Genomic DNA, 14341 nt, shown 5'->3' on the forward strand with positions numbered 1-14341 from the left:
TTGACTGTGTGGTATCTTATGAATCGTATATATATATATATATATATATATATATATATATATATATATATATATATATATATATATATATATATATATATATATATATATATATATATATATATATAAAAATATCCGGCCTCCTAAGAAGCTCATTGATACTTCTAAATATAAAAAAACATTTTATTATTTAACTTACACCAATTTGATTTCAGATACTGTACCATAACCTTCCCTAGACCAAATTCACCTTTCATATCTATCAACAATAAATATAATAAATGAACTCCACATAATCTCCAAGAGAACCATTTATTATAAAAAGCACGGACAAATATACAAGGTTTAAAAAAAAAAAAAAAAAAGTCACTGGAACATTTTTTTTTCTAAAGACACTGTATTCACCACTTAGTCAAACATAAAAATGTAGTTACTTTATGACAAAGTTCAATAACAGGGACTTGCAATGTAGCTATAAATGAGAAAAACAATAATCCACACATTTCTATGCAATCCAAATCAATGTAATGAAAACAGGCCAGCTGAGAGATTCCGGAAACCTCAATGGACCTCGCCGTCAGCCAAACACTTCAACCATCATCAAGCTGCGCTCACAGAGACAGCTTCATGACAAAACTTTCAGCTTCTCAATTGTAGATGAAGTTAAACCTGTGAAGTGGAACATAGTTGACAAAGATCACAATGAAGAACATGCATTTATGTTAAGCCTGCAAATTTACATTTAATCTAAGTCTGTAAGAAACTGGGAAAATCTGACATTGCAATATTTTGTTTTCTTGCAAAAAAATATATTGCAATATGAATGCAATTCCACCAGATGCATTGACTAGTTCTATTTGAAAAGATTTCACTCATTATATGGGTTAGGATTAAGGCAAAAAAAAAAAAAATTATCATGATACCATGTTTCATATCATTTGGTATTAATAATAATTGGATATTTTTTAACAATACATTTAGCAATATTAGGAGTTTTTTTATTCAACCACTTTATTTTAATTTATCAACATTACTAAGGTGAACAGTTTTAATAATCAAAAACTAAAATATTTTAACTAAATATCTGATCTTTTTATAAGAAAATAAACAGAATTCTTAGAGAATCTTAAACCTGTTAAATAAATAAAATGTTACAAAGTGTGTGCAATGGTAAAGCCTAAACCAAGGGTGTCAAACTCAATTCCTGGAGGACCAAGCCCTGCACAGTTTAGTTCCAAGCAAGCCTGAAGGACTCAATTAGTTTCATCAGGTGTGTTTAATTAGGGTTGGAACTAAACTGTACAGAGCTGCGGCCCTTTTGGAACTGAGTTTGACACCTGTGGCCTAAACGCTGAACAATCAAAGCTAACTTTAAGGTGTGAATAATAATGATACAGTAATCCTCAAACTCTGTCAACAAAACTAATTATAATAATCAAGTCTGAGCTTTCAAGTAAAGAACTAACCATCATTATTCAAGTACACATTGCAACATTACACATTGTGAAGTTGACTACATTCCCCTTTCGCCTTTCAGATGGGGAGCTAGTGGCTGGATGCACAAGAAAAGAAACCAAAAAGCCACTCTGGCGACATCCTTACATCCTTTTTTATTTACAATCTCCACACTGCTGCTAGCCATGGGACTCATTTCGCTTATGTTGTGATTCTGACATGAAATGACAAGCACGAGAGTGTGGTTACCTTCACCATTTTCAATGGACTTTGCAATCACACTGTATTGGCGACACTCAAAACTAGGCATATCAACCGTTTTCTTTGGATGCCAAGCAGACATATCATTGCTGCAGCTCAAGTTTATGGAGAAAGGTAAAAAGTGCTGCAGTGTTTGGATGCGCTATGTTTGTCTGAAGTAATTAGTCTACCGTTATTACTAAAATGTGTATATTCCATACAAACTGTGACGCAGATTGCTTACTTCATCTTGAATCGCGGTGTGTTTGAGGCATTTGAAAAAGTTCAGTGGCCCTACCATACACAATTATTATGTTTGAGATATATGCTTGCAATCTGTCATATTAGACAAATTTATTCACTGGTAAAATCAGACATTTGTCATAATCAGATTATATTGAACAATATATAGGCTAGAGTAGTTATACTGACACTGTAAACATTTATTTTCATACATAACTCTGTTCGCTATAAAAGAAAAAACATCAAATGCTTGTTGTAATCATAACTCTAAATTGCGATATGATCATTTAAATGATGTGCTCACTTTTGGTTTCATTTTTAGGTGAATTATACCTTTTAAATGCAGTATTTGACTCATTCAACATCATTTGGAGGTGTCCATGTCACTATATGTGAAACAAAGAAAAGACTCATGCGGCCGCCTTTTCTTCTCTCCTGAACTTGAAAATATGATTGACAGAATCGTAGAAATGCTGGATTAAGATCGTCTAAGGGGTCGAATCAAGATCGCGACTTTTTTTTATTAATTTCGAATAATACGAACAGTATTATTTTTTATATGCATATTATTATGTTTTATTATTATATTTATGTTTTAAACCATATTGGGCATAGCATGTGTATTAGGATATAAGTTTTTTGAACATACTTTTTTATTATTGTTCATTTATTAGTTTGCTGGAACTTAGAACTGAATTTAGAAATAGTTTTGAAACAAATGTTTGCGCTTAATAGGCTAAAGGGTGTCTGTGTGTACAACACGTTTCCCTATCCACGAGAGTGAAAGTAAATAATGAGGAGGCCTTATCTCTCATTCTCATGCTGTAGATGCTTTGTTTAACTGTTTTCTCGCTAGTGATGCATTCAGTTTTTCCACTTACCAAGTCCACCATGTAAATAGCAAACGCGCTATGATGCAACGCAACTGACTATTAAAGAGAATGGGAGATGAGACTCTGATTTGTTTATTCACAGAACACACCTATAACTCCTTAAAAGAATAAGCTCAACTCTGTTAGGCCATGCGCCATGGCGCAGAGCGAATTTTTCCACACATAAAATAGCAAAAGTGGATTCTGACAAGCCCTTAATGCACTTAGATCATCAAAATAGAACCCCAGATGTTTTTCAACAAGGTGTATTTGGAAAATGCGTGCATTATGTGCATGTCGTGCAAGTAGTGCACCTCCATTGGAAAGTACCAACTTACAGCCAATTGATCAAGTCTTTTTCTAAGCAGTGTGTTTGCATAAATTATAATTAATTACAAGCATATATAAATACAGCAGAGCAGAGAGTTAAACAAACAGTGCCTTATGTTTTATTGTGGAGTCTAACAGTATTCAGGTACAGGTATTGAACAATCAAACTCAATCAAAATTTGGTGATCATTGTATAAACAATTAATATATATATCTTTTGCTGTAATATTCAATAAATAATCTATTCATCACATAATGCACATTGCGATATCGATGCTGAAACAATATATTGTGCATCCCTAATTTAATTACCCTGAAGTTGTTCAATAGCTTCTATTGAACAAAATAGAAGATATTTTGAAGAAAGTTGGAAAATGGTAACCACTGACATCCTACTGCCTTATTCACACTAGCAGCCACTTTGTAGCCAATGGTCGCTGTCACTCGTGTAAACAGAGGTCAGCAAAGGTTGCGAGTCCTCCGTAAAAAAGAATGGCCGCTTGCCGCTGCAAGTTGCTAATAGTGTGAATGCAGCTTTTATAGGAAAGAAATACTTCTACTAGAGCTGCACAATTCAGGCTAAAACAGGGTATCTGCACATTTTTTAACAGGAAATTTAAGACCTTTTAAGACCTTTTTAAGTCCTCTAAAATGAAAATTTAAGACTTTACCTAAACAAAAAACAAAACAAAAAAAAAAACAGGAAAATGTTCAGTGTGTCAACACAGAATGATGTGGTGAAGTATGGCGGTAAATCTATGGCGGCAAATCAATGCCAATATAAATCGAGCGCAGCGGTGATGTTTGCGCGCGAGGAGAAGTGAACCGTGAGCAAATTACTTGGTTGACTTGGTTTACTTGTTATTTCTAACGCTATTGGCTACTCTGCCTTTCCGGAAGTTAGCCGGGATTGGACGCAGGTTAAAAGATCACGCCGTTAAATATATATATACAATTTGCAAGTCATAATCATAAGAAACTTTCTGAGAACTTTATGAGGATTCAATCTCGAGAAACAGTCAAATAATAAATTAATCTTCTAAAATAATGACTTGCATTCTTGTAACATGACTTTCTGAACCCATTTGATTTGTCCGTGCAGCACTTGTCTGGTTTGTTGTATTTTACTTCATTATTAACCACAACAGCAGTGCTCATTATTACACTTGGGGATGATCATTCTAGGAAATATTGTCTTCAGAAGAGTTTATTTGCGTTTTAGATCTTTCCATACAATGCATACTATATGTGCAGTGCAGCTTTGTATATTATTATAATTGTTAACATTGTTTGTAATATAGATCAGTGTAAAATATATATATCTATATATTATATATATTTTTCAATCTCATTTTTAGTTAATGATTGAATAACCTGCATATAAAGACTTCAATCAAAAATGATTAGCCCAATTAAACATAAAAAATACAGTGACAGACATTCAGATGGGTGTTTATCGCCACCTATTGAGCAACAATTTAATTTCTACAATCTTCGTTTGGCTTTACTCACTATCCATTACATCATTCCACTTCAGAGGCATACAAATACCACTTTCTATACGACAGGCCCACATCTTAAAGGTCACATATGCAGTTGAAGTCAAAATTAGTAGCCCACTTTTTTCTTGTTTTATTTCGGAAAGAATAAAAGCTGTTTTAATTTTTTAAAACCCATTTTAAGGTCCATATTATTACCCTCTTTAAGCTATTTATTTTTTCGAAAGTCTACAGAACAAACCATCGTTATACAATAACTTGCCCAATTACCCTAACCTGCCTAGTTAACCAAGTGAAGCCTTTAATTGTCACTTTAAGCTGTATAGAAGTGTCTTGAAGAATATCTAGTCAAATATTATTTACTGTCATCATGGCAAAGATAAAATAAATCAGTTATTAGAAATGAGTTATTAAAACTATAATTTTTAGAAATGTGTTGAAAAAATCTTCTCTACGTTAAATAAAAATTAGGATAAAAAAAAAAAACAGGGGGCTATTAATTCAGGCGGGCTAATAATTCTGACTTTACCTGTATAGTGGAATAACAGACTAATGGCAATATATTTACTATAAACCTTTGTACTTTATGCACTGCATGCATGTATAGCCTATTTTGTATACTATTGTCCATCCAATTTATTCTGACTTGTTCTTCATAGAAAATGAGTCAAGGACAATGAGTCTTAGAAAAAAAAAAGATTTTTATAAATTTGAACACGTTTGGCTTGAGTTCAGTTTAAATGTAGGTGCTAAACTTCATCAAATGGTTCAAAACACACATTTAAAGTCTGAATTATTCGTCCTGAATTATTAGCCCATGTATATTTTCCCCAATTTCTGTTTAATGGAGAGATCTTTTGCCACATGGTTTAACTCTCTCTTTCTCTCCCAAGTAATAAAGTTTGTTACAAGAATATATCTCATTATTTTGATATGTCATTATATGACTTGGTCATGATGGTAAGAATAGGCATTATTATGAGATTAATTATTACAAGAAATATCTCATTATTGAAAGCTAAGTCGTCACCTATTATTACTGAGAAAGTAAGTCTATTAGTTACACACTGTGACATTATGATAAGATATCCTATATATTTTTATTTAACGGGGAAACTAGCTTACCTGCGTCCAATCCCGGCTAACTTCTGGAAAGGTAGAGTAGCCAATAGCGTTAGAGATAACAATTAAACCAAGTCCCGCCCTAGGACTCACAAAAATCCAAAATGTTTCGCGCGAGCAGAGAGAAGAACCAGCGAGCGAGCGGAGAGAACTGATCGGGCGCGTGCTGTAGGCATGACCTCGGTCGCGAGAGCGTACATCGTGCGCACAGATGATGATGTGTGAAGATCCCCTGTGCGCTTGCGAGCTGTAGTTTTCTCGCGTGTAGACCTGTATTCTGCTCACGGTTCAGTTCTCCTCGCTCGCAAACATCACCGCTGCGCTCGTTTTATATTGGCATTGATTTGCCGCCATAAGACGAGTTGGACATGATATTTAGATTAAGATCCCACATGAAATTTAAGACCTCCTTATGGAAAATTACAGAATTCAAGTCATTTTCAGACCTTAAAAATTGAAAATTTTATTTAAGACATTAAGACTTTTTAAGGACCCGCGGGGACCCTGTAAAATGAGAATCGCAATTTTTTTTTGCCTAAAATAAAGATCACTATTTTCTCACGATTCTGTAGACCTAAAATAAAGGTTAATATTAGTAGGCTATTATTATTATTGTTATTCTGAAACATGAGGTAACACAGCAATAGGCTTTGTGTAGCTGTACTGTTGGTTAAAATGCTGAATTTTGTATAAACTTGGAATGGTGGACTTGAACAGACTTTAGATTTGTCCTGGTCATTAATGCTGATGATAATTCTGATGTTGAATATTTGTGATTGAGACATATGCTTACAATCTGTAATTTTCTGCTTAAAATCGGTCACTGACATGATTTTCGTAAATACAGAAGACTGGGTGGGTATTTGTCTTATATACTTCCCGCGCGGCTCCCAAACGATCACTCTGTGCCACAAACTGAATGTTATTTACAACTTAATTACCTGGTATTCACAGCCTATGCAGGTTCTGTTTACTAAAGAAAACTTCATTTAGGAGGCGCAGGTGCACCCACCCGCACTCCCTGTGGTAACAGTCAGCTCACGTCACGTGTGATGTTGCGGTCGCAAATACATTACATGAGAACAGAAATGACATTTATGAGTTAAATTACATCTTTTAAATACAGTATGTGACTCTTTCAACACCATTTGGAGGTGTCCACATTGCTAAACAATACATGTATAACAATGTGAAGACTTGTGCGGCCACCATTGCTTCTCTCCTGAACTTGAAAATATAGAAATGCTGGATTAAGATCGTCTAGGGGGGGCGAATCGAGATCGCTATCTTTTTACGATTAATTGTGCAGATCTAACTTCTACTATAATGAACTCAATTTCCAACAATCTTTGGAATCTTCAAGAATTTGAATCACAAATTCCAACATATCTTCTTTTTCATTAACAGAAGGAGGAAACTTCAAATAGGTTTGGAACAAGTGGAGAAGAGTAAATAATGACAGGACTTTCATTTTTTTGTGAACTATCACTTTAAGAAGTCATATCTTACCTGCTCAGTAGCTGTGGAAGACTGGATATAATTGGGCCATAACCAGGAGCATTATCATAAAGCTCAAACAACGGAGCAGCCACCAGTTTGTAGTTCTTTGGCACGGCAAACAATGCTGAAGACGCACAACACATGAGGTTAAACTGTATAATGAGTTCTTCACACATTGTGGATTGAGTAAACAAATCATTTTTCATCCTACCTTTTTCTTGCAGCTGTACTAGGAAAAGCTTCTTGTGTTCTTTAGGTTTAGTGATGTGTGCTGGAATATAAGGGTACTGTGGGGGGAAATGGACATTTAACATTAAACTTTAATGCATTTAACATTACAGTTGCCTTAGCATAACTTTTGTAAATTTGCAAAATTACAGACAGAAAATTATTGCCTGTGTTATTACAAATTTATTGTAAGAGGTAAACAAAATGTACCCAAGAATCAGCTTTTTTGCCAATCATAGTGTGAAGTAAAAAGACCTTAAGATGTCCATTAAAAAAATGTTGGAAATTTTTTAGAAATATTAATGGCAAAATGATTTTGTATCTAAAATGAACATAATTTACACAATTGTGAGCAAAATAATAAATAAATCACCAATCCATTTGTAAGCCTGACCACATGACGCATGAAATGTGATATGTATAATATATAGATCATAATAAATGACAATTTGTATTTAAATTCTGTTTCAAGGTTTACTACACATTTCAGATCCAATAATATTAAAATTTTCCACCTATTTTTGATGCGTCAGGCATTACAGGATTAAAACAACAAAATAAAATGTAAATCATACTAGTACAAGCATAAATCATTAAAATATACCATTACTCATGCAGGGATTGTTTTGGCTAGGGAAGAGAAACATATATTTACATACCTGAGGTGGTTCAAAGTTTGGTCTCCACCAGTTCCCAATGCAGTCATCAATGACCCAGTCCTGTTTCACCCCATCCTGGCGTCCCAAAATCTTGACAAAAAGATGAGAATCACTATTAATTTATTATTCATTTGAGAAGTTTTTTTTTTAAACTAGCTTAATTAGTGTTTAGATGCCTTATCTGCTCACATATACAGTATATATTTGACACAGACAGACAGACATGTATAATGTACATACAATATGAATATATAAAATAATAATTTTGGGACATTCAGAAATATCGTGATACACCAACCACGATACGTATCGCGAAACTCTCGTGGCGTACCGTGGTACTCTCACGCCCCCTGCTGCCCATTGTTGAGGTTGACGTCACTTGTCTCTAACTAATTGAACCAATTTAAACACATCTTTATTATAATATTTGATTAAATTGTTTTAGTAATGAGAATTTGTTCTAAATATTATATTCTAAAGTTAGTATTTTAGTGCATGTTATGTCATGTGACTTGAGTAAGCATCACACTTGTTACTACTGGACGCAGGATGGCTGCTTCACATAGTACTGAAATTGCAGATCCCCCAGACACATTTAAGTCATCTGTGTGGAAACATTTTGGTTTTCCAATTGAGTACAGGAATAGAATTTGTGTCGTAGACAAAGCGCCTGCCTGTCTGTCTCAACTGTTTCACGAAACTTACTTGTAAGGAAAAACATTTAAAAAGTGTGGTTATTTCACAATGTGAGGGTGTAAGCAACAGAATTGCCAACAAAAGTGATTTAATGTACAAAAGTAAAACCAGAATAATGCCCAAATATACAAAAAAAGAGAAATATTTACACTGATAAAAATAATATAATTAAGTAACAAATTCAAACAAAAGTAACAAAAATTAGTTAAACTCGAGCAAGGGGGTGATAGTGAAGACAAACAAAAGAAATAAATATAATAAAACAATTCTAACTCATGAATAACCCCTCTTACCTCGCTAAAACTGATGAAAAGAAAAAAAGGTCTTCAGCGCCGTGCGCCGCATTCTTCCCTATACTGAATAAAATAAACAAAGATGACCTTCACCTCTTACCTGATGTCTTTAACAATACATTTTCTACGTGTTTGCAAAATGGAAATCGTATGACATTTTCCCTATCCACCTTACACTAAGACTGAACTTGAGGAGATACAGCTATATTGTCGGGAAGGAGCGGAGCTAAAAAATAATATACAAATCAATTGAAATAAAAATGTACAAACCTCACAAAATTTCTTAAAGTGGGCAAAAGTAATGCAAAATAATTTTACCCAAACGAAAGTTAAGCAAAAACAACGAAAATCATAATCATGTCAGAAAAATACACGAAAAATGAGATCAAAGGAAAAAGCGCTCTCTCTCCTGCTCTTCCTGACATGCTTTTTACATTCCCGCGCTGCGTCGCCAAATGATGATAGATCGGTCTCCTGACCAATCAGCTGTCAAAAAGGCGGGCCTACAGAAATGACAGGCATCAGCAATCGTGAAGGCGGACCTACATAAATGACCGGCATAGAGGGAGCGGGAGAGAGCGGGAGAGAGAGAGAGAGAGAGAGAGAGAGAGAGAGATCGGGAGGCAAACATACAGCCGGCTACAACCCTAACATTAGTTTCAGACACAACCGCAATGTATTTTACTGGTGAATATGTCATGAAAAAACACTTTACAAACATATTATATGTATATTTTTCATTAATTTAAATGGAAACCTATCTATCTAAATGAAACCATATAATCAAAACTGAGCGTCTGTGTCTGCACAGAGATCAAGCCTCTCATCGGAGAATGTGGATATTATGGTGTTTTTGAAGAAGATCTTTCACTAGTCTACACTGCAGTTATTTATTTAATTTTAGTTTACTTAGTTAAGATGGCTGCACTAAAGAGAATAGTTTTTTTTCAGACTATAGTCTATATTGGAGGTATTTATTTAATTCTAGTTGTTTACTCGGGTATCCTGACTGTACTAAAAATGCGATGACAAAGTTAATAAAGAAAAAGGTAAGATGTTCTTGTTATTAAGTGAATTGTCCCTTAGCATTGCTGTTAACATGACATCAACCCTAACCCCACAGCAAACAGAAACCGAACCGTGGCTCCAAAACCGTGAACCGAACCGAACCGAACCGTGCCTTTTGTGTATCGTTACACCCCTAGTTTTTAGCTTCTATTGTTTGAATTGAAAGGAAAAGTAAATATGTTTTGATGCGCAATTCATTTCTGTGAATCAAAGGCAAATTTTTTGAAGCCATTACATCATTCAGAAATTCTACTATTTCTATTTACTATTTATATTACCAAACATAATTTTTTTATGCTTCACTACCACGTTTGTCTGTTTCCAACTGGATGTAAAAAGCACTTCAACCTAATCATGTGTGAGTTATCATCATGAGCTCAAGTTCATTATTTCAAATATAGACTTGCAGCAAGTGCAGCCCTAGAATCGAGTATAGTGTAGCTTTGCACACAGTCAGAAAAATAATGATACCTCTGTCATTAGTCGCTTCAACCCCTCCACCTCATCCTCTCCAGGGTTCAACTCGCCTCCAGGGCTGTAAAAACAAAATAACTGTCACTCACTCAAACTCACAATAGATGAACAAACAAAACAATATAAAGAAAAGCAAACAAGCCATTGAAAAATAGTGAACAACAAGTAGGAATATTTAAAGATAGGTTTCTTTATATAACAGCTTAACCACTTAAACAGCAGCACTCTATTGAATTCATCACATCCACAACACACAATCTATAGCTTACAGTTTGAAGAAGGTTGTCCCCAGCTGAAGTAGCAGAACATGAGGGAGTCTGTGCTCGTGCACGATCAGAACACCCTCCACAGTCCGCCGCATCCCGATTTTCTCAAATTCTTCCCGCATCCGCTGAAAGCGTGCGGCTACCGAGCTGTCCTTCTCATAGAGCGGCTCCTTGGTGCCGAATGTGTAATTTGTAAGAGGGTATCTTTGGAAAAACAAACATGTTATTTCATTTAAATTGAGGTGTGATAAAGCTTTAATAATCCACACACTGCAAAACAAAACATAGCATCATAACAAAATAATGAGGGAAAAAAGATGGCAAGCACTGTATGTGGCCGCTAGTAGTAGGGCTGCACAATATATCGTTTCAGCATTGATATCGCAATGTGAACATTCGCAATAGTCAAATCACGAGTATATGCAATGTTGAGTCTGGGTTATAATTTACAATATTTCAAGTGTTTTTGAGGCCTGTGATTGTGTGAGGGTTTTAACAGCATGTGTACAGCTTTTAACTAAAAAATAATAATGATGAATTTGCTTGTTTTATTTTACAATTAATCATTTACTGTACACCTAAATGCAGTTTGACTCCTCAAAAACAATAAAACACTGTTTATGTAATTTGTATTTTTCTTTATTGAATTTTTCTATGCTTGTTTCTTATTTTTTTATGCATGCACTCTTCTACAAAATCATCCCAATCAATCTAAAATTTCTAATTCTTTCCAAATAGGCTTGTAAAATTGTATTTATATTGCAATTTATGTCACAGAACAAAAACATATCCCAATGTTAGATTTTTCAAATACAGTGCAGCCCTAGCCGCTAGTCATGTAAATTTCCATAAAGCTTCAAAACCTTTAAGAATCTTGTTTTCAAATAAGTGGTTGCATATCAAGGGGTCACAAAAAGTCACAATTTATGTAATGGAGGATGCATTTCATCATAATTATTTCAAAAAGTTATTAAAATCCAATGGTTCATGTATCTGTGCGTCTGAATTATGCCAGATTCCCAACTGTATTTATCAAAGCTTGTGATTGGTTTGTTACTGTATATTATTGCAAAATCACTCCCTTAATAAATCACCTAAATTATGAATTCTTTTTGAATAGACCTACTCATTTCATCTAGTAAAATTATCGCAATGTACATCGCAGAGGATTAAAATATCACTTGGTAATTTCTCCCTAATATTGTGCTGCTCTAATTTTGACCAGAAGGCATTACCAATCTGTGGTATTTTGAATGTTTAAAGGTTTTGTGAAGTGCTTTGAAATGGGCATTTATATTCCATGTTTGAGGTAATCTCAACTGAAACATAATGAAATGGTGGCAGTTCCTCCCCTTTAGAAAATAAAAACAGAGAATAGCGTTTTGTTTTTATCACAAACAATCTCTGCCAATGAGAGTGTTTGAGCTTAAGGCATCAAATGAATAGCAAATGAGAACCATCTTGGCAGGGGGTGGGGTTTATGCTCACATACTAGAGAGCATTTGATTGGTCAAGATTTGGTGAGTAAGTAAAACATGAAGTGACCTATGAATAATCATAGATTAGGCGGAAGTGACAAACTGCGGGCTTTAGATGTGTATATATCTTATAACGCAAATTGAGTCACTGTTTGAGCACACTAGCTTATAGATATCCTCAAAACTAACATCTAAAAAGCTTTATTTTTACTTTTTATTTTATTTCACAGGTCCTACCTTTAAAAGAGCAATCATTTATTAATTTTATACAAAGTGTAATTTGGATCTTGTGCTCGCCTATTATGGGCGTTTCATTCCATTGTGTTTTCATACAGCTTTTTGTACAAATTAAAAATAATACTCCCAAATAAGGGTTTCAATATCAAATTTGAATTTACATTAAAGATCATTCATATTAATATTTGATTAACATTGGCATAAGGTTAGCGTTATTAACAAAATCAACAATTATAATAACAATTCTACCGTCACTCAATATAATCAATGATTGGGATTTGTTTACGTAACTTGCTCAAGAATTCGACTGTTTGATTTCTAAGTCATACTTAACGTTACACCAAAATAATAACAAATAACACCATAAACCACAAATAATCAAATAACATTTCAATAACATTGCGCCTGTCGACTAATGTTAGTGATATTTTCGAATAAATGTGCAAAGAGCCCTAGGATAAATCACCGAGAACAATGCTAACTGCAACATATGGAATACAAAACTAATAAGAACTATATCGAACTCTTATATTTCAATATCCCTGCATATGTACACACTGCCATAAATGTGCATGCATTTTGCCACATAAAAAACAAAACTCTGAATATTTCACTGTATTGTTACGCATGCAAACAAGAGCTGGCAGCAAGAAGCTACGGTAGTCTGCCATGGTCAAACGCTAACAATGCTAACGTACTGACATGAAAGGCACAATGCAGCAGCACTAGGATTTACAACCATTAAAGCTTGTTTAAGTAATCGCATATATCGTTTGTAGTGTTGAATTTTAAGTTCAAGTTACTCACAGGTTGATTGTTCTCTCCAGGGTGAGGGGTTTAGTCGCCTGGGTAATGTATTTATTGCCGAACTGATTTACTCCTCGAGGCCAACCGGTAGATGATCGATTAGGAGGTACAACTGACATCGTATGACGGATTATTAAATCACTTCCTAATATTTGCACTAATCGCGTTTTTTTCCACGTTGATTACTTTATTACTGTGATTGAATTGCACAGCCTTGGCGCTCGATGAAAACTGGAATACGGCGCTCTGCTGTGAAAGCACATCCGGGACATTGGGTTACTTCCTGTGTTACGACCGTGTGTTTCGGCTCTTCAGATTTTTCTCATCTGATCTATGAGCAAGAGTTGTTTTCCACATTATAAGTAGTGGGTTTGAACAGTCCAGACACGATTCAAACCCTTACCCTTCAAACAGAGGGTTTGTGGTTGTTTATTACACTTTTCTGCCTGCTACAAGGCGTGTTTTGGTGTCTGTTAACCTGACATCACAAACACAAGAATACCACAGAAATGTCCAAACTAGATTATTAAACCATGTATTAATCAGAAAAAGACAGTAACAATTAAACCACTTATATAGCCTGTAATAGTTATTTAGGGAATTTTACCATTTAATGTTTGCAAGATTGCTTTGTGTATACGTAGCCTAATTTTTGCTTTAATGTAAACAGAACAGTTTTTTTAATACTTTATACGGACCTTTGGTGTTTTTAAAACATCATCAGTCGGTGCTATTCCCACATATCAAAAAATATCTGGCCCACATAATCAGCTTTTGCTTGGCCCACTTGCGGCAGTAAATTATGGTATATGAGTGGACCAATTCTGGCTTTTAGACAAGGACCAAACATGGACAATATCTGGGCCAAGTCTCA

At 34.5% G+C, this 14341-nt stretch overlaps 1 protein-coding gene across 1 annotated transcript; it reads right to left on the reverse strand.

Annotated features, from left to right (window-relative positions):
• Positions 1–298: 298 nt before the first annotated feature.
• Positions 299–13712, reverse strand: nudt21 (nudix hydrolase 21). Its single transcript, NM_201117.1, is given in 7 exon segments — positions 299–669; positions 7271–7385; positions 7473–7548; positions 8149–8238; positions 10677–10740; positions 10949–11149; positions 13468–13712. Coding segments are annotated over 7 exon segments (687 nt in total). The 5' UTR covers positions 13587–13712; the 3' UTR covers positions 299–647.
• Positions 13713–14341: the final 629 nt, after the last annotated feature.

This window comes from Danio rerio, chromosome 18, assembly GCF_049306965.1.
Source record: "Danio rerio strain Tuebingen ecotype United States chromosome 18, GRCz12tu, whole genome shotgun sequence".
In the NCBI taxonomy this organism is placed as follows: domain Eukaryota; kingdom Metazoa; phylum Chordata; class Actinopteri; order Cypriniformes; family Danionidae; genus Danio; species Danio rerio.